This window comes from Armigeres subalbatus, chromosome 1 (assembly GCF_024139115.2).
Source record: "Armigeres subalbatus isolate Guangzhou_Male chromosome 1, GZ_Asu_2, whole genome shotgun sequence".
NCBI classification, from domain to species: Eukaryota; Metazoa; Arthropoda; class Insecta; order Diptera; family Culicidae; genus Armigeres; species Armigeres subalbatus.
In genome coordinates, this window is record NC_085139.1 from 172,251,399 (window position 1) to 172,276,353 (window position 24,955).

The 24,955-nt window shown below is 40.1% G+C and overlaps 1 protein-coding gene across 1 annotated transcript in view; it reads right to left on the reverse strand.

Annotated features, from left to right (window-relative positions):
* Nucleotides 1–19,848: 19,848 nt before the first annotated feature.
* Nucleotides 19,849–24,955, reverse strand: part of LOC134205529 (serine/threonine-protein kinase S6KL) — a 111,908-nt gene continuing 106,801 nt past the window's right edge. The window contains exons 8-9 of the mRNA XM_062680817.1: nt 20,184–20,444; nt 19,849–20,009 (exon numbers count right to left, since the gene is read on the reverse strand). Of these exons, the coding sequence (XP_062536801.1) occupies nt 19,926–20,009; nt 20,184–20,444 (345 nt within the window). The 3' untranslated portion in view covers nt 19,849–19,925. The remainder of the gene's footprint in view (nt 20,010–20,183; nt 20,445–24,955) is intronic.

A 24,955-nucleotide genomic window follows, 5' to 3' on the forward strand; every position in this document is an offset into this window, starting at 1 on the left:
CATCCGTCACCTCAAGCTCCATCTCGTCGTAAGGCGCATTCGTCGCCTCTGGCGAAACCACCGGAACCGCCAAGCACTACCGCACTGCAGTATCGCATCGCCTCTCCGGCCAACACTGCCAAGCCCGCCACGTCATCGAAAGCCACCGCCAACCTGGGAGCAACATCGCCGCAAAAGTATCACTAGAAACAGGTTAGAACTATCCTTAGTATTTTATATTGTATAAAATTTCCTAGTGCGCGCACGGTAGGGTATCAGGTACCGCAATATTGTATACATTCCCCGAATACAAATACCATTGAAAACCATACTTTCCGTCTAGTAGATTGGAATACGAAAACCAAATTTCCAGGTCTGATTGTTCCGTTAGTTTTTTAAATTTGATTCACAGTCGTTCTTTAGTGTTGAGTGGATCGTCTTACAACCCGCCCTGAGATAGATAGCCGGGCAAGCTACTAAAACGCGCGTTTCCACATCACACTCAGTGAGTGTGTTGGCGCAAAAGTGGAATTCGTTTTCTTTGGTAGCAGGGAAGGTTCCGGGTCGATCGCAACAGAAGGATAGTTGTGCATGCGTATTTTTGGATAAATTTTCAGTTCGTTTGGTTGCGATAATCGCTAGCGCACTATAAAAGTTGTCGTAGTTGTGACGAAGCAACCTTGGTCGAGGCAATACAGTTTTCTTCTTTTTATGGTATCGTTTCGTTTGGCCAAACACCAGGGTGACTTTTCGTTACAGTGATATGCGTGAATTCGTCACGCAGCTCACATTAGACAGATTAGCCAGATTACATTGCGTCGACGTTCAACAATTACGAATAGCAACATGAAAACCTACGAATGACGAGCAAAGTGCACACCGCAGTTGCTGACATTTGTGTTGCCAAATATGGTTGAACAATACGCAGCCCAAAACGAGGGTTGATGATTTATTGCCTTTCGGAAAATAACAGAAAATGTCTGCGCTCATTGATGGTGTGTGCGACACACCAGAGCACAACTAAACAAGGGATGTGAAATCAAAGCAAAAATCCAAATTGATTTATGGCTAAAATGGAGATTTGTTTCACTGTATTTAAGATGGATGCGTTCGTATTAGTTGTGCTAGGGCAGTACACTAAACTTCCTCCTTACAGTAAGTTGGATGACTGGAAAACCGGTTCAGAAGTGATTGTTCCTTTACCTACTGGTTGAAAGTTGTAGGGCGGGTGTTTGATAAAGGGAAGTATAGCTATAAAACAAGTACATATAGTAGGTATACATATTCTGAATCCACTAGCTATCGACCAGATGACAATGACAGCATGCAAATACAAAAACTGCTTTAAATTAAGATCTGTTAAATAATTCAAATCACCAAATTCACATTATCAAAATGCATTGGTCACAGATGATCATAACATTACTATTTCTTTTCCAACAATGTTCATTCAGCTTATGTTCAATCACCTGGAAAATTACTCATTCTTGTTTCAAATCTCGTCTATTAGGAATCCTCAGCCAAGTTAGCGCAAAGCTAAAAGGTAATTATTGCCAAATTGCCTTTAAAACTTTCTAATCCTTCTCAAAGAAAGAAACACTGCTTCGTTGGATATTATCCAGAAGAAAATTAATTAGCAAAATCTTTCTCAACAATGAGTTTTTTTCTGCAGCTCAGATCGTTGCATTTACCTTATGGCGAACGAGAGAAGAATCAACACCGGAAAAGTGCTTCAGGTAAAATGTATTTTATTTCAAGTGCTGCCTCTCATGCACCCCTACGTCCAGGGAATACCAACAAACTTTTTGATCTCATGAATTACTTGCTTTCGATTGTACCCATCCATGATCACTACCGCAGCAAATGATATGAAATCACCCATAAACTTGCCCACCTGTTACCGACCGATAGCAGAAATTTTCCCACAGGTCTCAGTTCTCATCCCGTTGTAACAACTGACTACCTCGCGCTAGTAGGAATGTTTTCCTCTACCCATCATGATGTTGATGATGGTACACGATTGAATTCCACCCCCAACACGATAGGGAGAGTTACAACTTCCGATGCATGCTGTGAGGGCAACCTACCGCCTGTTTTGTGAAGCACCCAAACACCCCATAGTAAACGCTCAATGTGCTTTTATCATTAGCGTCACGGTTGAGTCGTTCACATGGATGACATTGGACATTAGGTAACTAAAAACAAAAATTTGGATTTTTTCGTGAATATAAAGACGTGATAAATTAGGTCTGAACACGTAAAAGGTAAGAATCACATTCGTCATTAGGAATGCCTAGGTGGAATATTTAAGTTTGGGGGAAAATGTCAAGCTTGTTATTTTGGATTCTGTATTTTACTAATATTCCGAATTAGCACCGAATTCGGGAAGAGTTATGAATGTTCTAAATGTACCACTTAACTAAAAAGCAATAGGGACACGGCAGGTATTTTCGTCTGTTCGTCATAGTCTCGAAAACCAATAAAAGAGACGCTTTTTTGTAAAACTCATACGTACCAAATCGTAAGCTCAGAAGAAACGTTCTGCTATAGTGGAGTTCTAGCAAATGTACGTTGCTTTCGTTGGTTTTAGCCCCTACGACGATGGACGGAAATACCTGCCGTGTCCTTACTCGTCTAAATCTTGCACAGAAATCTATCCAGTGGTACGGTAATGAAAATAACTAAATAGTTCACGGTTGAATTGAAAAACCAACCTGGCCAAGATCGAGTTCGCTCGTCTTGTGATAAATAGAAAATGAGAGCTGGGCGTTTCATTATAACCTGCTTCTTCTGTTACTCAAAATGCTATTTCTGGCAAAAGAATGTTCCGTTTTAAAAATGTTAAATTACAATTTGTAAAATACTATTCAAACCCGAAAAAGTAATTTTCTATTTCGTTGCATTTCGAATCAACACGTTCCTATTTTTTTACTTCGTTTCGTTTAATCATGAAAATTTGTATTTTTGCATACCTTTATTATTATAGATTAAAAATACCATTAACTGTTGAAAAGATGTTGGGGATAATGATAGCACAGACAAACAGACATATCATATTGAACATTCGCTCATCAAATTCATCGTCGTACAAACACTAACGACATCTGTTGTTTTCACCAAGTTGAGCAAATCACGAACCAGATGGCGGTAGCACAGACAAACAGACATAACACTCGTCAAATTTCCATCGTTCACTGATTTACTGGTCAATTCAAATAATCATTAGTTGGCCAATCGATCACTCGTGGCGCGCACATCGTTTTTGCTCTAGTTTGACGTTTCCTCACTACCGCCATCTGGTTCCTGATTTGCCCAACTAACTGAAATCAATAGATGTCGTTAGTGTTTGAACGACGATGAATTTGATGAGTAAATGTTCAATGTGTTATGTCTGTTTGTCTGTGGCGGTAGTGAGCAAACGTTAAACCTGAGCAAATTTGAAGCGCGCGCCACGAGTGATCGATTGGCCAAATAATGATTATTTAAATTGACCAGTAAATCAGCGAACGATGAAAATTTCACGAGTGTTATGTCTGGATGACAGCTTTATGAGTATTAAGCGAACAAATTCGAAAATATGAGAGAAACATCACCTCACAACACATATTGATTTGGGATTAATCGTTATCTTTTATCTGGAAGCAAGGCACTCTCCAACAGTCGAAATCTGTACTGGCAACATCCTTGCAAATGCTAAGGAGGGGAAGGATGATTAATTGGAAAGTTGTAGCGAATTGTACGATCTCTCGTAGGTGTCAATCTTATTACATTACAAAATGGGGTGCATTTTCTCAATCTCAAACATGTTTGGCTACATTACTGTCAAAAAATGAATCTTTGATTATATTCCTTTGCCAGCAAAAGGTGTTTTGCAAGTGAAAAAAGAGGTAGTCTGCCTCTATTGCCTCGAATACCAAGAACAAACCTCAGTTTCCAATTTATTATTCATGTAAGTATGAAATCGTTGAAGTAATGCAATGGTATGTGAAATTTGAATACCAGTTATCTTTATACAATATTATACCTTGGCACACACAACTGGTAAAGCTCGAAAGCTTGAAAACATCGTCCGATAAGCTTTCGCCCTATGATCTCAACTAAGAAGCAGTAGAGCTTTACACGATTAGAGCTTCGATTTATTGTGTGCAAGCTTGATAAAGTTCAACAGTCTTGTTCCCATTTTTCCCGTTTACGTTCGCATGCGTTTCGTGACACTTTTACTCAGATGCTTTTGGAAACAAAAAAAGTGGAAAAAAAAAGCTTCAATGCTTTCAGTACGCTGCCAGTTTTTGATCTTAGGGTGAAACGCATAAGAATAGAATCTGGAAATCTACGCTTTCAGAGCAAAAATTCTCAACACTGGAGATACTTTTTCAACTATGTATTCCACGTTGCTACATGCGTTTCGGATTCTAACTCTTTTGTTCTTAAAAATAAAACAACAAGTGAACCTGATCGTCGAAACATATTTTACGTTATTTCTGTAATATATTACCACAGATAAAAGACATTTAAGCTAAAACAAATTATATTGAAAATCTCTTATCGATTCGCCTAGAGATCAGCTGTGTTTACATTTCTAAAAGGCTTGAATTGTCGCGGGGATGATCGTTTGGAAATCACCAAAATGCAAAAACAGATGATGAGTTGTAAATAAATTCAAAACAATTGTACAGAAATCGATCTAGAGTGCGGTGCTGCAATATTTGACATTTGAAAAGCAAAAGCGAAAGTATCCAGTAGAAGCATAAGTACAGGAATGCTAATGGCGCTGTTGTCAATGAATACTTTTTTTTAAATTTTGCTTAAATAAGCTAAGTCCGGCCATTTATGATGCACTATGTTGTATTGAATATTTCAATTCATCAACAACATTGGTTTAACATTTATAGTACCGGTAACGGTACCGGTACCAAACTAGATGATGGTCACGCGATCAGGAGCGACAAAAACAATCTTAGGCCCGATGGCCACGTAGCGTCTTTTCAACGCTGCGTGCACACGGCGTTAAAAGGACGCATGTGTGCATCGGGAAAAAGCGGTAATGCAGCGTCGCCGCACCGGTGCACACCTGAGTTTTTTCAACGCCACGTGCACGCAGCGTTGAAAAAACGCTACGTGGGCATCGGCCCTTAGGTGCCTGCCAGAGTAAACGCGACGTACGACGCGACGCGACTCACGTAAAAGAATAACAATTATTATCAATGAACTGTCAAATTGCGTCGCATCGCGCTGTCGCGTTTACTCTGGTTTTTTCTCCTTATACTTATGAATCAACTGACTATCCCGATTGGCTAGTGTTTAATATCATAGTCATGTACGTAACAGTAACGACATGTGCCGCATTTGACAAGTCTCCTGCTCATTTGGAACACGATTTTGTATGCGAATGACAGATGAATCTTGTTCTAACTCTGATACTGTCGACACTTTACATTACACCCACTCTATTTAATACGTGTTCACACACGTATCCAGGGTGTCTACTACCTGGAAAAACCTGGAATTATCAGGGAATTTCTCCCCACCTGGAAAATACCTGGAATTATCAGGGAATTCCTGACATAATCAGGGAAAATTCAATTCCCGGCGATCATGAGTAAAATTATCTCAAAAGATAAAAAAAATCTAGAAATATTTAAATAAATATACCAATATAATCTATTAAAAATGTAGTGAATGTTAATCGTTGTTCCGCATAAAACGTTTTGCCATCTTGTAAAAAATCCAGGGGAATTTTCGCAGCTATTCTTGGTGAAATCTAGAAATTTATTCGGGAAATCATTTAGAGATTGCTTCGTAAATTCCTTTGAGTATTCCCTCGGAAAACTTTTAGAAATATATTAAAAAAATACTAAATTAGTTAGGATTTTTCAAAGCAATTCCTGGAGGAACTTCCGAAGGAATTTCGTGTTCAAATTTCCAAACAATTATTCAAAGAAATCACTTGAGTGTCGTTAAGAATGATTAACAACTTTTTAAATTATTTTTGGAGGAAATTCCAAGATAGAAACCGAAAATAATTCCCAGAGGAATTTCAAAACGAAATTCCGAACGATTTTTCGTATGGTTTCTTTAAGAAATTCCCGAAAGGGAACCTGAAGGAATTTAAAAAAAAAGTGTGGAGTGATTTGTGAAGGATTTTTGTTAAAGGAACTGTTGAAAAAATAGCCGTAGGATTCCCGAATGGAGTTTCTAAAGGTATTCTCGAAGTATTTCCAAAGAATTCTTAAGAGCAAAATATCCGGAAAAACTCCTCCAGGCGTTTTCTTCAAGATACTTCTGAATAAATTCCTAAAAAATCTCAAGGAATTAAAAAAAAAACCGAAGCATTTTCCGATGGTTTTACAGTGAAGCAGCGCTAGTGGCGCTATAACCATTGAAATTATTCAGCCAAAATATGCTTCAATAAGCTTAAAAGCCTATTCAGATTTTAGATTAGATTATTTATCGTAATAAATATCGTGTTAAAGCGGAGAAAGAAAATTGAATGTATGGCGATGGCATCAGTTTGTTGTTGATATTTATGATCTTAAATGGCGTAATCTGAATAGGCTATAACTTGACCCTTTGACACTTATAGTACCGGTACCTTGGCTGCTAGGTCCAAGCAAACTAAATGGTGGTCACAAACTAGAGACATTTTCTCCGAATCTCCGAAACAATTCCTTGAGATGTTTTCTAAAGTTTTAGCAAAGAAATTTTTAAATTAAATCCTAGAGGAAGTTCTGAAGCAGTTCTTAAAATCCGGAGGATTTTCCGATGGAATCTATGGAGATATTTTCAAAGGAATACCTGGAGGAATTTCATATGTGATTCCGGAATGAATTTTGAATGAATGGCTGAAGCAATTTCTGGGTGAACTTGCGAAGGAATTCCTGGAGGAATTTCTTAAGTAATTTACAACATTGTTCTTGTGAAGCCACCAAAATATTTTTTAAAATAATATTTTTCGCAATATTTACTTTTTTTAATTGATTATTTTGCTGCTAAAATCTATATATGGCACGTTTGTTCTTTCCTGGAAATTAATGTAAAACACCTGGAAAAAACCTGGAAAAATCAGGGAATTTTGTTTTTACAGATGAGTAGACACCCTGTTATCGCATACCAGCCAAAAGCCCCCTATACAATGTAGTGGCACGAAAATAGAAGCGGCAGGATTTGATAGTTATCCCATTTATGTTTTCCATCAAATCATTCCGTTTGCATCGCCGTTCCGCTGATTTGCGTTTTCGGCTTTAATATCTGTTACCTATGCTATGTTATCCCGACTACAAAATGAGTAACATAAATTATTCGAACTATTAGCGTAAGACACGTCAATAAGATATCCCAATAACCTATTAAAAGCCTGTGGTATTCAAATAATGTTTTCAACTGATTTTAAAAACCGAGTGATTTGGTATGTAGATATTGAGTTAATAACTACAACTTTGCTCAATATTACCAAGCACAAATTTCAATATTCAAGGTGTAGCAGAGAATATTCATCAAAAATGATGATTTATTATTCATTATGGAATTTAAATCAACATGTTGGATAGATGCTATCCCTATTCAAGCTACGGAATTTTCTTCTGCTATGGCTCTACAGTCCAACTGGAACTTGGCCTGCTTTTCAACTATGTGTTCTATTAGCATTTCTACAGTTAATAATTAAAAGCTTTCTATGCCCGCCAATATATGAGTATGAATCTTGTGTGGCAAGTACAATGGATACGCTATGCCCAGAGAGTCAATAATGTTTCCCACCCGGAAACATACTGGACCGGACCAAGAATCGAACTCGCCATCTCCGGATTGGCAATCCTACGTCTTTGCATGCAGGGCTATAACTGGAGACCCAGGAGCTACGGGATGAAGAGTGAAAAATCTATATACATAAAAATGAATTTCTGTCTGTCTAAACCTTATAGATTCCGAAACTACTGAAATGGTCGGCGTGAAAATTTGTATGCAGAGGTTTTTGGGGCCGGGGAAGGTTCTTAAGGTGATTCGAGACCCCATCCCCATTTGGAAAGGGGGGCTCTCATACAAATGAAACAGAAATTTCTGCATAACTCGAGAACTGAGAATAAATCAATTTTAGGCGAAACGAAGTTCATCGGGTCTGCTAGTACTTAATAAAAAGTATTTCCATGTCAGGTCAAACATTTAATATATTAATATTTAATATTTAACATATATTAATATTATTTAATATTCACTGTAAATAATGTATATGATGCCTCATAACAAAATTCTTATAAGAATAACTTTTTCGAAGAAGTTATCTTGTTTAATGGTATTGCAAACAATTCCTACAGATACACCTTCGCCTCGTCACATAAGCATATTAATTCCACAAAGAACAGATATTGAAGCAAGAACAAATTTTATTCAAAATTATGTGTAAACTTTTGAACTGATATACATTGACTCACTATCGCCATCTACCGAACTGATTGCGGAAGTACATACGGACGCAACTGATTACCAACCATCGAGCGCAGCCAATACCTTTGACAGCTGCATTCGGGCTGCGTTTTAGACTGAACTGATCGTCGTGCCATCTCCTATCCAGCTTTTTACGCTAACCATAAATCAACTATGGTAATTCAGTTTTGACAGATGCCGTGAACTGATATTATAGCGCAATCAAAGTAGCATTGAAGGCATGCTCAATAACTGACATGTCAAAAATTTTCGCTTCGAACTAGTAGGATCTAAACACATTTATTAATCCTAAAATTTATATATATTTTATTTCCAGGCTCATTACTCCGGTACGGTCCACGGTTCTTTTCAACTAGATTCTATAAGAACTGAAAATTGTCTGAAAAACTGTCTTTATTTTGGCCTGAATTTGAACTATTTGGATGGACTTTAGCGATTAGCTTTATTCCAGGAAAATGTGTAATATATGGGCTAGGGATAGTACTCGAATAATATGAGGATAATTGAATTATCTCAATTCGATTGAGGATAGCTGTCACATCATTCTGTCATATCATTAGGATATGCTCATTTAACACCTTCTTCCTTTGCCGTCTCGGCGTAAGAATCGGTTTTAGAAGTGCGGGAAATAACACGGTCTCCGAATTTCTTATAAGTACAAGCGAGGATTGTCTAAATTGAAAGATTACGCATGAAAACGAAAAGATAAAAATAATTTTAGTCGAGAACTGTCTTTGCATATAGAAAGTAAAGCCCGAACTTACTTACTTTACTTATGGATCCTGTACACCTCCGGTGGTGCAAAGGGCCGACTTGAAAGATCTCCATCCTGAGCGATGCCCGGCTATCGCTTTAACCTGTTGCCAGATTAGATTTCGGTCGACTTCTTTTATTTCTTTATTGAGGCTTCGCCGCCATGAGCCTCTGGGTCTGCCTCTGCTGCGATGTCCCGCTGGGTTCCAGTCTAATGCTTGCTTACAGATTTCGTATCCGCCCCTACGTAGAGTGTGGCCGACCCAGCCCCACTTCCGATCCCGAATTTCTGTTGCTATCGGCCTCTGGTGACAACGACGATGGAGCTCGTTGTTTGAGATCCAGTTGTGAGGCCACCATGTCGATCTTGGTACCGCCGTCTGACGCCATTTGGCTACCAAGATATTGGAAGCTTTCAACATTCTCCACTGGTTGCCCGGCTACTGTGAAACTGGAAGGAGTCACCGTGTTTACATCCAACGATTTGGTTTTGTTGACGTTGATGACTAAACCTGCCGAGGAGGAGCGATCAGCAAGGTCGTTGAGCTTACTCTGCATATCAGAGCGCCGTTGCGCGAGTAGTGCAACGTCATCCGCCAATTCGAAGTCGTTTAGGTGCTCCATGGTTATAGGCCCGAACCACCATACGAAATTTCGTTCGGGTAATCTAGGTCTGGGTTAATATATGACATCAAGTTTCTGCTCCTACATTCCCTCCCTCTCGGTCAAGCCATCTTCAAAATATTTCTACTCCAATTTCATTTCCTTTGACATGCTCTGTATGCCAGCCAAATCGTAGCTTTGTAAATGATGCATGAACAGTTGGTCGGGGTTCTGCCAGATCACACCAAGCACCAATGAAAAATTTCCAGTTTTCTTGCCAAATTTTTCGTGTGACAGATTCAATTAATAACAAGTCACATCGGACATCGTTCGACGCCATAGCGAAGGATATCCTACAATAAATGTACGCATGAATTAACGTAGAATATTTTCCGTTTTCCTTTTGCGAAAAAAATATCACAAGTCAGTAAAAAAGTCGCTTGGTGCGGTTTGGCTGAACCCCGACCAGTTGTAAATAAAAAGCTTTTCCAATTGTTGTTGTCCTGTTTTGAATGCATGTCCATCTAAAATATAAAGAAAGTATTAAACACATAGCAAAATATCTTGAAGCATTAATAAAAAATAGATTATTGGATATCAAAACAATACCAATATTTTGACGTGTTAGTTTTTTCAGCTAGTTTCCTAAGGTTACTAGGATTTCAAATACCATAAAATCTGTACACGGTAAATGTCAAAATCAACTATGGTAATTATCCGCAGCTATAATAAAAAGCTGGATAGTGATTGCTAATTGTATTCATTAAAGGTTCCCCCAAACACACGCGACGCGACAGTCGCGACGCGATTCTATCGCTTGGCGACAGCGATTCTGTCGCCGTTGGTATGGAAGCGTAAATAGAACATTGCCTGCAGCGAGCCAACGATAGAATCGCGGCGACTAGTTGTCGCCGTCGCAGCGATGAAATCGCTTAGGTCTGGGGGAGCCTTAAATTGAATATATTTGAATCAACAGTTGCAGATGTTTCCACACGTATGGGATACCAGCCTCAATCAGTCCTATTCTTGTTTACGGACGAACGAATGCAATTCGTTTGAATCGTTTCTCCATTTGATTTTGCTAGCGGAAACGAGATTGCGCATCAGTTTTCGTTCGAAAGCGCTTTCGTACGTAAGCAAGACTAAGGGTGAATATCTGTCATCTGTGTAAATACCAAATACATCAATAGTTCTCAACTTTAAGATTACTTAGTTAAGTATTCACCATCAGCATTTGCGTACCATGTAGCTAACTTTATCGGCAGCGGCATCATGCTGTTTTTAATAGGCGGCAACGGCGTGGGTAGACATTAAAAATAAAATTTTCATTGCTGTTTTTGTTACGACGCGTTACAACTGCTTCTTCTGCATTTTTAAATTTTGTTTTAACGTTTGTGTGATACTTTGCAGAGCCCCAATGCTTAAGTACTTTATATTTTATAGAAGTTGATGAAAATCATGGCATTTACAGTTAGCAGGACAGGACAAGGATTTCAATATCCCAAAACATCTCTCACTTCCCTTAATGGTTAGTTGTTTACCTTGGGCTACGAGGATATCCAAAAGTTGGGTATCTCAGGAGGCGTAAATTTCTGAGCGACAAAAAACTATGTGATCGATATCTCGTAAACTGATCCTCCCTTACATAAGTTGCTGTCGATAAGGTTTATTTTGTAGAAATGTGCACTTAGTGTACAGTGATGGGACATTTTTCTTGACACCACGCGAATAAAAACTTGTCTTATGTCCTCTTTAATAAAAGGTGTCGCCTACAAGCTACTCTCCCAAATTTCATGGCCGAACGCTCTACTACGGACCAGGTGTTAGCCGTATGCCAGGTTTTGCAGAAATGTTTCCAATACAAAGTGCCCACACATCATCTATTCGTCGACATCAAAGCCGCATATGATACAATCGATCGAGACTAGTTATGTTAAGGTGATTATACAACAAAGCCACAAATCGGCCATCTTGGGGACCACGCGCTTTTCCAGTACCATTACATACATAGTGGCGATACAATGGTAGCATCATTTACTTTTGCCAAAATAATCGACTTAAATTTCTGGTTTGGAATTTTGGAAATGGAGGTAAAAAAAACATGTGATGATTTCGAAATTCAACATATGACCACCTTAATACACAAGCATGGATTTCCGTGCTAATACACAAGCATGGATTTTTTTCATCAAACTGATACGTTTGATGAAGGCGACGATGGATAGATGATGGTGTTTCATGCCATTCACTCAATCGATTATTTATTTATTTTATATAAGGTCAACTTTTCCCATATAACAACCCATATTTCCCACTATGCGTCTCCGAATTTCTCTGCTGGTATCATTTTCGGCAGTCACCAGTGAGCTCACGCACACAAATTCTTCTACCACCTCGATTTCGTCACCACCGATGCAAACTCGCAGTAGGCGGCTCACATTGTCTTCTCTTGAACTTCTTCCTATCATGTACTTCGTCTTCGACGTGTTGATGACTAGTTCGATCCGCTTAGCTTCCCTCTTCAGTCTGATGTAGGCTTCCTCCATCTTCTCAAAGTTACGTGCTATAATATCTATGTCGTCGGCGAAGCCAAATAGCTGGACGGACTTATTGAAAATTGTACCACTCGTGTTAATCCCTGCTCTTCGTATTACCCCTTCCAAAGCGATGTTGAATAGCAGACACGAAAGACCATACCCTTGCCGTAACCTTCTGCGGGACTCTAGAATGCCCCTGAAACTCAAACTACGCACATTACCAGATCCATCGTCGTTTTGATCAACCGTATCAGTTTATCCGGAAATCCGTGTTCGTGCAATTGCCATAGCTGGTCCCGATCGATTGTATCATATGCGGCTTTGAAGTCGATGAATAGATGATGTGTGGGCACGTTGTATTCGCGGCATTTCTGCAGTACTTGGCGAATGGCGAACACCTGGTCCGTGGTGGAGTGTTCGCCCATAAAACCCGCCTGGTACTGCCCCACGAACTCCCTTGCAATTGGTGCTAGTCGACGGCATAAAAATTTGGGAGAGTACCTTGTAGGCGGCATTCAGCAATGTGATTAAGCGGTAGTTGCTACAATCCAGCTTATCGCCCTTTTTGTAGATGGGACACACGGCACCTTCCATCCACTCCTGCTCTGCCGTAATCTGGAAAAGCCATTTTACAACATGTATGTTTTCCATTTTTTTGTTAAAGAGCTCGATGAGTAGTACTCGTTAACACCATTTTTGGAAAATGGCGTATACGTCACTTTTTTCAGATTACGGCAGTGCGGCAAAACTTCCTCCTCCCAAATCTTCGTAATGACCCAGTGCAGCGCTCTAGCCAGTGCCTCACCACCGTGTTTAAATAGCTCTCCTGGTAGTTGGTCAACTCCAGGGGCTTTGTTGTTCTTCAGCCGGCCAATCTCCTCCTGGATTTCCTGGAGATCCGGAGCCGGTAAAATTATGTCCTGCGCGCGTTCTCCCAGGTCCATCACCATACCGCCATCTTCGTCTGCCACATCGCCATTTAGGTGTTCTTCGTAGTGCTGCCACCACCTTTGAATCACCTCACGCTCGTTCTTAAGAAGGTTCCCGTTTATGTCCTTACACATATCAGTCTGTGGCACGTGGCCCTTACGTGAACGGATTAACTTCTCATAGAACTTTCGTGTGTTATTAGCGCGGTACAGTTGCTCCGTCTCTTCACAGTCTCGATCTTCCGCCGGAAAATCTAGTTTTGCCTGTTCCGCGCCCGTTTATATCATGCCTCGTTCGCCCTCGTGCGGTGTTGCAACAATCTCGCCCATGCTGCATTCTTCTCTTCCACTAACTGCTCACATTCGCCGTCATACCAGTCGTTTCTCTGATCCGGGGGCACCGTGCCAAGTGCAGCGGTTGCGGTGCTACCAATGGCGGATCGAATATCTCTCCAGTCATCTTCAAGAGACGCTGCGCCTAGCTGCTCTTCCGTTGGGAGTGCCACTTCCAGCTGCTGCGCGTATTCTTGGGCTAATCTACCGTCTTATAGCCGCCCAATGTTAAGCCGCGGCGTCTGACTTCTCGCGTGTTATACACCGTCGAGAGTTTTAAGCGCATACTGCAACGAGGTAGTGGTCGGATTCAATATTCGGACTGCGGTAAGTGCGGACGTTCGTGATGTCGGAGAAGAATTTACCGTCGATTAGTACGTGGTCGATTTGGTTTTCCGTTTCTTTGCTAGGTGATCTCCATGTGGCCTTGTGGATATTTTTGCGGGGTGCTGCCATGAAGGCGACAGAAAATCAGCATCGAGTGAACTGCCAGCGTCAATGGCATAGAAGGCTCGGCCATCGCGACTGGGCTGCCACAAAGCGGATTCTAATCGAAGGTTTGCCAACCGGATTTAAGGTAAGCGACTGTGATTTGAAGACTATCTGTGAGACTTGCTTAGAAGGGAAATCGAGATCCATTCCCGTAAATTGTTGATCGGAAGTCAAGGCAGATTCTGGGCATAGTGCACACGGATGTGGCTGATCCATGATCCCACTGCGCCACGCTACTTATACGTTCGATCCATGATCCCATTGCGATAACGTCGACGGCCATAACATCCCACTAAGATGGAGAACGGGATGAATACGGAAGGCGTCGCACCTTACCTGGTATTCCAACAGTTGGTGAATTTTTCAGGCCGGTTCACACGTGCAGCACTTTTTCGGTTTTTGTTTTTGATTTTGAAAATAGTAAGAGGCACAGTCTATTATATATAGAGTTACGCAAAGATCTACCTATTGAACTGTCAAACCGTCTACCAATCGAGCAAAGTAAACAAATGCTTGTTAGTAAGGCGGAAGTATTGTTATCGCCTAATAGCGAATCAAAACGCAATAATTGAAATGTATTAGATTTGTTCTAGAAACAGCTTCAAAACACTTCAATACACCCCCTAATAAAGTAGCAACAAGAAACTCACGTGTTTGCAATCTATGGCTGACTTAGTTATTGAAATAAAAAGCTTTAGAAGTGAACACTCCCGTGAAGCCACATGAAGGATTGAACAAAAATGAAAGTTGCCAACATAATAAAAGGAACATAATTCAGAATAAGTGTAAGAGGATACTCTTTGCGCAACTATTTAATCCGAAACTTTGGTTGAGGCTTAAAAAAATATGGGTTCTCTGGGAAAGTTGACCTTAAATAGGCTAAAGAACCGACTGAGACCATAAAACGAGATACAATTTTTGACTGAAAAGGTCAATTGACGACTTCAGTCACTTGACCGGGAATTATTTGCTGGAAGCATAAGTCAGAAGCAGTCGGCGTTTGGCAATGTGGCGTATGTACGCTTGGGAGATTATGTTCTAGATGCAGTAGATGAAAGAGCATCTTGTGCATTTGAAGAACCCAGTAGCTACCAAGAAGCTAACGTACGAGTTGGTTTGTATACCAAAAGGAATAAAACTTCTGGGCTCTAAATAGGTCTTCAAACTCAAAAGTGGTGAAAAGGGTGAACCAGTAAAGTACAAAGCCAGAATAGTAGGTCAGGGCTACTCGTAGAAAGAAAGAGTGGATTTCTCCGACGTCTACGCGCTAGTCACGAGTCAAACCACATTTCGTACGTTCCTTGTTGTTGCCGCGAACAAGAACTATCATGTCCACCACTTCGACGTTAAAACTGCATATTTTCACGGCACTCTCAATGAAGAAATTTTCCCGAGGCAGGTCGACAGCAGTTAGTGTGTAGATTGAGACGGCAATCAGTGAGGTGCTGGAATTGGCGTCTGAACGATGTCCTTTTGAAACTTGGATTCAATGCTGGATCAGTGTTTGAACGTGCGAAAACGGGAGTTTGAGGTATTCTTGCTCGTCTACGCGAATGATTTTCTGCGTTGTTATGAGAAAGTGCAATATTGTAGATTTTTCAACAGTTTAAAAGCGGAGTTTTAACTGACTTCATTAAGGCCAGTGCGTAATTTATTGTATCTCGAAGTAAAGCGCACTCAGGGCTCCGTTCAGGATTCGCCTATATCATTACAAAGCAAAGCTCAACCAGAAACACGGGATGCAATAAGCTGAAGGGATGAGATCGCCAATGGATCCAGGCTACCTGCGATCTAAAGAATGTGGTGAAGTGTATGTGAATGTCACTCAAACCCCGCTACCATCCTATGAAGGTAGTTCGGTGGGCCTTCTTGGTTGGATTGGTTTGCTGCCAAACGAGAATTACGCTACCTGGAACAGACTAGCGATACTTTCTGGTCATTGGCGGTTGAACGGCTATTCAGATGCGGACTGGTCCGGTGATCCTGACAATCGGCAATCAACATCTGGATTAGTGTTCTTTTTTTGGTGGATCAGTATGTTCTTGGGCGAGCCGTAGAAAATCGAGCGTGGCATGGCATTGAGCGAAGCGTGCGAAGAGGTGGCTCCGAGCACTGCTAGAGGATTTCGGTGAAACGCTTGCCGACTGTAATTCGAAAAGACAACCAGGGATGTCAATCCTTTGTCAAATGCGAAAGGATGAGCCGCAGGTCAAAGCACATCGAAACCACGCAGAAGTTTGTTGAAGAGTTGTGAAATAAGAAGATCGTGGAGTTGGTGTGCTGTCCAACGGACAGTATGATACCGGACGTCCTTACGAAGCCGATGGGCCCGATTTAGCATGTACTGTTTTTTGACATACTTGGTCTGCAACTGTGAACAAAGATACTGTCCATTGAGGAGGATGCTGGGACTACAATACACATACCCAAGGATGTTATAGATCATTTAGTAATTCGCATTCGATCATTTAGTGGTTTGTCAATAACTCATTCCAGAAGCTGAATTTCAAAATGTGTTGTATGGTGGACTCTTAGTGCGAAGGTTTTTCTACAACTCTGCCAAATAGCTCGTTGTTTGAATTCCACTAGTATCCGAGTTATAGCTATAGTATCCGAAACTTAGACTAAATGGTAACAAAATTCCAATCATTTAGTTAAAGCTGCTGCAACTAGCGCTATAACATCGTCATTAGTGGAATTCTAACAACAATCCATTAGGCAGAGTTGTAGAAAAACCTTCGCACTAGAAGTCCACCATACAACACATTTTGAAATTCAGCTTCTGTAATGAGTTATTCACAAACTACTAAATGATCGAACGCAAATTACTAAATGATCGATAACATCCTTGCATACCTTCGCGTCGGTGCACCCCCGTACTCTATTTCTATAAACGAGCTGTCACACATTCAACGTGTGTAGAGGTATTTACAACTAAACGAAACGTTGGGAACAGAACTGTTAAATCTTATGGATTTTGCCATGACTTTTATCTCCTAGTACAAGTATTAATCGTGAATCCAATTGTTGCTCCTAGCGGTTCTCTGAACACCAACTCTCCTATAATATGTCAAGGGAGGTTAAAAAATACCTGTCCATTTTTTTAGGAATTTAGGAATTTTCGATATAAAGTCGAAAATCAATAAAAGAGACACTTTTTAGTCAAACTCATCCGTACATAATCGTAAGGCCAGAAGGTTCTGCTATAGTGGATGTCGTGACCCAGACGAGGTTTCTAGGCTCGTCCGTTCGTCGCAACAATACTCAGCAAACTGATCCGCACTTCGTTTTTTTGACACGATCATTCCGAAATGTTTTCGTGGTAGATTGAATCAATATGTCTTAAAACCCAGGTAGCTCGCTACACATTAAAAATAAATGCACAACAAAAGAGAATACTATAATAAGAAATTTGCTGATAGCTAATATCACAATGTAGTAAAGTGGATCACTTTTTTCGATATTTTATAGACCTGACCTTATCTACTACATTCTTCTCCTCCTTTACTCTCCGATGTGTAATAGACGTAGAATGACTTTATAGCTATATTGTTAGTCCTTGAATCATTTTTTTTGTTAAATAAATTACAATTTAAACCTTTTTTTCCCAAAAAATAAAATGTATCACAATCAAACCGTAGCGTTGGATTTCCAAACCAAATACAATCCAACTTAATTCTAATTCTCTTTTTTCAATTTTCAATTCTAGAGAAATGTTATGCAATGTCTATCCAATCCAAATCCAATCCCAATTCCATCGAAATCCAAATACAATACAAATCCAATCCAAATCCTATCGACATCCAAATCGAAGTCTAATACAAATCCAATCAAAATCGAAGTCCAATCCAAATCCATTCCAAATTGCTTGAGTTCTAGCAAATGGACGTTGCTTTCGTTGGTATTAGGCCCTACGACGATGTATGGAAATTACGGAAAAATCCATTAATTACATAACGCAAAAATCGATCATTTTCAAACCCCCTCCCCCTGTCACACTTTTTATATAAAGCATGTAAAATTTTTGTATAAGTCGTCACACTTCACTCAACCCCCTCTCCCCTCTAAGCGTCACGTAATTTATGGATGCTCCCTATATGCTGTGTTCCTACTTGTTGAAGCCGTGCAATTATCCGAAAGTTACACTAAACGATCAAAAGACATAGACACTTTAAATTCTTGTTCAAAGGAACAAGATATTTCAATTCCAATCCTAATAGTTTTGCTTACTCTCGGAGTATTGAACCGAGCAGGAAAAATTGAAGAATGCATTATATATTTGAGCTTAGTACATCACGACTTTTGATTGAACTAAACATTAGATCAATTTGTGTTTCGAGCTGATATCGACAAACAATGCTAGCCAGTGTTTTATCTAAATATCGTAGCAGTGAAGGACGAATGTAATTGAGTTGTTTTTCCGCTATAATTGAGCTTTGAATGATAGTTATTAAATCCTACGATACTTTGGATTTGGAATCAATATTATTCTATTTATAGACAGCATAAATAACACAAGGAATATTCAGCGAACAAACTCATCGTTAGGAGAACACTAGCCACATGGCGGTAGTGGTCCAAACGTCGTCGATGCTAACCAATACCGATATCAATTGACCAATTAAATTTACCGGTGAATTGATGTACGTTGTGATTTTCTCGAGTTTTATGTCTTTTTGTTCAAGCCAAAAATTTGCAAAAAGATTTCTTCCTAGGTTTTTTCACTGTGCTCGGAATTAAAAATTAGATTTTGCAATTCAAATGTGCAATGCTGAAGCAACTTGCAGCATGCCCACCCTGTGATCGATTTCTTCACAGGTTTTATCGGTACCGGTTTAGCCTTCTATCCTCAATTGGCCACGATTGCAAATAAAACAATAAAAACATTTGGTGCGTTGTTTCCATACTATTGAAATTGATAGATTTTCTTTAAAGAATTGTTTAATTAAACGAAATAAGTACAAAATCATTTCACACACCTTTCAAATATTCAAGTCTACATAAAACACTTAGCTAGTTATAGTCCCTTATTCGATGATCTTTCTCATATTGAATAAAAAGTTCTACAGGAGTATCAGCCGCATAATAGCTTGGCTTATAAACACGTGATGAACTTGTAAAACATAAAAAAAATCGCGATAATAAAGATTTAAAAAAATTGGCTTAGAATCCTCGCTGTTGATAACTGTGGAAGTACTTAATTAATAATAAAACACTGGTAAATTGTATCAGAGATTTTGTATTTTAGTGGTTATTAATTATGTAAGCATGATTGCTATGGACGGATTGAAAATATATCTAAGGCACTAAATCGCCACCCCTTTTTCATTTAATAATAGCCATTATAGTCGATAGCGGGAAACTTGCTATTTTTTTGTTCTCTGAATATAGTTTTAGGTTACCAATTATAATCAACTCTAAATGTTTAGTTTAAAATTCTTTCATAATATTGTGCTGAGCAGTTGCACTGATCTGTGAAGGTAAATCAGTTTTTAATATATAATGGCACTTCTTCTGGCGCAAAAAGGAATAGCGTAGATTCATTTCAAATCATTTGACGTTGTAGAATGATGATTATCACACATCACATTTTGCAAAGATAATTTTGATTTTACTTATGTATGATAAGATTCCGTATTCTGATGTTGACATTTTTTAACAAGTTTGCATTATAACCTTAATACCTACTGTCGTCTACTAACTCTATCAATGAGATGAAATATTGTGCCTGAACTACGCTACACTTGCAGTAATTAATGTTCAAGTTGTTGCTCCGACAGAGCAACTACCATGATCAGCACATTACTGTTTTCTGATGATTCCATCACCGTAATGTAAAATACACACAAGATGCTAATAATTACCAATCGAACAAATCGAATGACTGGCCAGCCTCCAGATCCGATGCGGCAGCCTCATCTTCCATCATTTGCTTCGGGGAAAACTAGAATTAAAAACCAATTTTCATAGTCTGCCCGTGGTAAACACATATGATCGAACAAATTATAATTAAATTAATCCGCCAAATGACAAATGACGATTATTACGAAAGATCGATGATGAGCATGTTTTACACTCACCGCAGGTGATGGAGTGAGAATTTTAATTACCCTCTTACCTTCTTCTGCCGCACGTCTTCCCAGTTGTAATTCTTGTACAGGGCAATACGCTGCAGCTGGAGGAGCGACCGCAGCCGGTACTGAGGCTTCGTTTCCAGCAATCGCTTGAGAAGATCTTGCGCGTCCGCAGGAAGATCATTGACTGAGTCCGGAAGCAGATTGATCGAGGCAGAGGTTGTACGGTGAACTTTGGCACGTTCTATGAGCTTATCGACAGTCTCGAATTTGTTGAGGTATTTCGACAGGTCCAGCTCGGGGTACTGAAAGGACAACAGATGGGTGTTATTGATTAACATGGTAATTAAATCTGTTCATTAGTTGGTAATATAAGTCTGTAAAATTTTTGTTTTTCTTAAGATTCGTCTAAAACGATTTAAGTTATCGTTTGATCTTATTTGTGAGTAACATCACCTTTTACGAAAAATTTGCTAGACTAAAGCCTTTTATTATTATGAACAAAGGTGTAGCAATTAGAAGCTAATATGAGCATAAGCATGATGACCGTACACTTCGCTGTTGCTTATGTGCGATAGGTCAGAACAAAGCAATTGCACAAAGAACCATGACGGCTTTGGCAGGTTTTGTTCTATTATTGTCAGGGTTTGACCACAATATTCTTTGATGTGCAAAGAATGTTCAGGCCAAATTGAAGCATGATTAGTTATAGAACCCACCCCCTCCCCCCAACAACAATAGAACAAAACCTCCCAAAGCTGGCATTTCCCCTACTTACAGAAAAATTTCATTTATGGATGAGCAGAAACTATTATAAACATCAAGACAAATCTCAATACATACTCTGAGGTGCTTTTTGGAATAGGTTTCTCCTTTACAATCCCCGAAACCTCCACGATTGTCAGTTTAACCTCTGAAAAACCTTCAAACATCTCATTATATTTGAAACGTGTAAATGATGATAGTATTAGATCTTTTAGTTATCCATATGGTATTTTCTTTCCATAGTGCCATAATCATGGGTAGGACAAGGGTAGATATTTCCATGCGTAGGACATGTCCTACTTGTCCCACCCACTCCCAGCGCCACTGATCCAGAGGAATTCCTGGAATAACTTCCAGGTGATTTCCTGGAGGGACTTCCGGAGAAATTCATGGAAGTAGTGGTTGCGCCGCTGACAGTTTTTGGCATCACACCGCCTCCGAAATTTTTGCACGATGGTTCAAACTTGTAAAAGTTTGAAAAAATAAATAAATGCATTGGAGGAACTTTCAGTAGGAATTCTGAAGCATTTTCCATATCTGGAGGAAATTTCGTGGATACTTTGAGTAAAACATAAATGAGATCCGATTAGCTTTCCCGCGGAAATTTGGATGAATTTTCTGGACTTATCAATAGTGGACCCCCAACCAAAAGTGGACCCTCCAGCCATTTTTGCATTATTACTGCACAATGTCAACATTTTGCTATGAAATTCTATCGGGAGAACCTACTTTACAGCCCTATGATTTGATTACATGCATTGGAAATGCTATGGAAAGTAAAATTAGATGATTTTTCACAATTCTATAAAAAATAAACCCGAGAGTGTCCATTATAGGAATATTTTGGGGGGTCCATAATAGGGAAGAAGACCGTCCCGAAACGGGACATGAAAATCAAAAGATGTGTCGACTGTATGGAAGCAATTTCCTATTATGGACCACCAAGAGGTCTACTATAAGGCGAATTCAGTTAGACTTTAAAATGTTAATTTCAACGAATAACGTCGTGCATTTGGGTGTTTTATGTATGTATCGTGAAGAGGGGATGCAGAGCTTGTTGTTAGATACCAAGCAGAAAATTTCTAAGCCTTATGACAGGAAGAGCAAAAATTCGCTACCAGGGGGTCCACTATTGGGCATTTTACCCTATACTTTAAGCCCGAGTTGACTTATCTCTTATCGTAATTCAGAAAATATACATAGTTTTGCAGATAAATATTTTGTGAAAACTGAGAAAAGTTTTCCTACTTATCTTAGAAGAATTCAGGATGTTTCTTTGTAAAAAGTCACATAAATATATGTGTGTTACGGTGTTACAGTTACGTGTTTACAGTGTTATGATAAACTGGGATACTTTCAAGGTGGTCGATGAATTTGTCTACCTTCAATTCTGGCAAGGCAAATGATTCTTGTCATACTGTTTTTGGTTTTTGATAAAACCTTGTTGCGAGGTGCGTTTGTCAGTAACAAACTCTGTTGACGACAAAGGGTATATTGTTAGGTGTTGACAATGGCGCATCATTTGTGGAAAACGGGTCTACTACGGGCGCCAGAAGAAACCACGAGCTCGCCCAGCTCTACGGCGGACCCAGCACCCAACCAGCGGATGGCAGATTTTAATACAGTTCTGCATAAGAACCTTACAGAAACTGTATAATAATTGGGCATATACAATTTCGGAAGATTTTAATACAATTGTTGTATTGAAATAATACAGATTTGTATTATTTTAATACAATATTTGTATAAAAATCTTACAAAATTGTATATGCCCAGATTTTATACAATAATTGTCAGATTTGTTTTTTGGGTGTAGACGTTAGCTAAAGCCGGAAGGGTACGATGGACAGGGCATGTTGCAAGAATGCCGGACAGCAACCCTGCTGGTGTTCGTTTCCGATCCGGTATGTATTGTCGGCGTAGCACTAACTTAGAATTCGGAAGTCGGGACTTCCGAACCGAACTTTCTTCCAAAGTTTTATCTGTCAAACTAATTGTTGCGTTGTTTAGCGCATCTTTAGGCGAATCCAGCGCACTATTTCCTAAGTTGGGAAAGTTGCCTGTATCTGGAGAAAAATCCCACATCGGTATAAAAAACGTTCTAACTTTATTCCGGATAGACAATAAAAGACGGCGTGGAGCGCAGCGAGCGAGGTGGACTGACCAGTTTATTTATTTATTTATTTGCTTGATCACCAGTTGCAGAACGATTTAGCGAGCGTTATTCGCAGACAAGGACGCAGACAAGCATAGTGCCAATTTCACTATCATCACCCTTTGCTATCTCTATTATCCTTCTACTTGTGATTATATGAGAATTAAACCATTTACATAGCACAGAACGAGGATTATAATAGTCTTCTATCACTCTTTCTCTCATGTGGTGTATAGTCCAGATGGCTAGCGCGTCAGTCGAATTGCGCTAGGCATGGTGTAGGGCTAAGAGTCAATTCTCGTCTCAGGCCAATTTTGTTTTTTAAGCAAAATAAAGTTGGCAAAATATGTATAAAGCATCGTTCCTCAAAATAGATTCTTTGTAGACACAAACACATACCTAGTTCTTTTTTCTCGTGACCAGAGACCTAATGCAATGGCTTGCTATATTGACTTAATGCAATCTGTGCATGGGCCTCCGCTTAATGCAATCTGTGCATGGAATTCATGCAAGATTGTCATAAAATCATGCATTCTCTGGTTGGGTGTACGAACGAGCGTGAGGTGATCCAAAGGTGGCGGCAGCACTACGAAGAACACCTGAATGGCGATGTGGCAGACGAAGATGGCGGTATGGTGATGGACCTGGGAGAACGCGCGCAGGATATAATTCTACCGGCTCCGGATCTCCAGGAAATCCAGGAGGAGTTTGGCCGGCTGAAAAACAACAAAGCCCCTGGGGTTGACCAACTACCAGGAAAGCTATTTAAACACTGGCTAGAGTGCTGCACTGGATTGTAGCAACTACCGCGCAAGACCTACCTACAAGATACTCTCCCAAATTTTATGCCGTCGACTAGCACCAACTGCAAGGGAGTTCGGGGGGAGTACCAGGCGGGTTTTATGGGCGAACGCTCCACCACGGACCAGGTGTTCGCCATTCGCCAATTACTGCAGAAATGCCGCGAATACAACGTGCCCACCCATCATCTATTCATCGACTGCAAAGCCACATATGATACAATCGATCGAGACCAGCTATGGCAGCTAATGCACGAACACGGATTTCCGGATAAACTGACACGGTTGATCAAAGCGACGATGGATCGGGTGATGTGCGTATTTCGAGTTTCAGGGGCATTCTCAAGTCCCTTTGAAACGCGCAGAGTGTTACGGCAAGGTGATGGTCTTTCGTGTCTGCTATTCAACATCGCTTTGGAAGAGGTTATATTAAAAGCAAGAATTAACATGAGTGGTACAATTTTCAATAAGTCCGTCCAGCTATTTGGCTTCGCCGACGACATAGATATTATGGCACGTAACTTTGAGAAGATGGAGGAAGCCTACATCAGACTGAAGAGGGAAGCTAAGCGGATCGGACTAGACATCAACACGTCAAAGACGAAGTACATGCTAGGAAGGGGTTCAAGAGAAGACAATGTGAGCCACCCACCTCGAGTTTGCATCGATGGTGACGAAATCGTGGTGGTAGAAAAATTTACGTACTTGGGCTCACTGGTGACTGTCGAAAGTGATACCAGCAGAGAAATTCGGAGACGCATAGTGGCTGGATATCGCACGTACTTTAGACTCCGCAAGACGCTCCGATCGAATAGAGTTCACCGCCGTACCAAATTGACAATCTACAAAACACTCATTAGACCGGTAGTCCTCTACGGACACGAGACCTGGACGATGCTTGTGGAGGACCAACGCGCACTTGTAGTTTTCGAATGAAAAGTGCTACGTACCATCTATGGTAAGGTGCAGATAGCGGACGATACGTGGAGGAGGTGAATGAACCACGAGTTGCATCAGCTGCTGGGAGAACCATCTATCGTTCACACCGCGAAAATCGGACGACTTCGGTGGGCCGGGCACGTAGCCAGGATGTCGG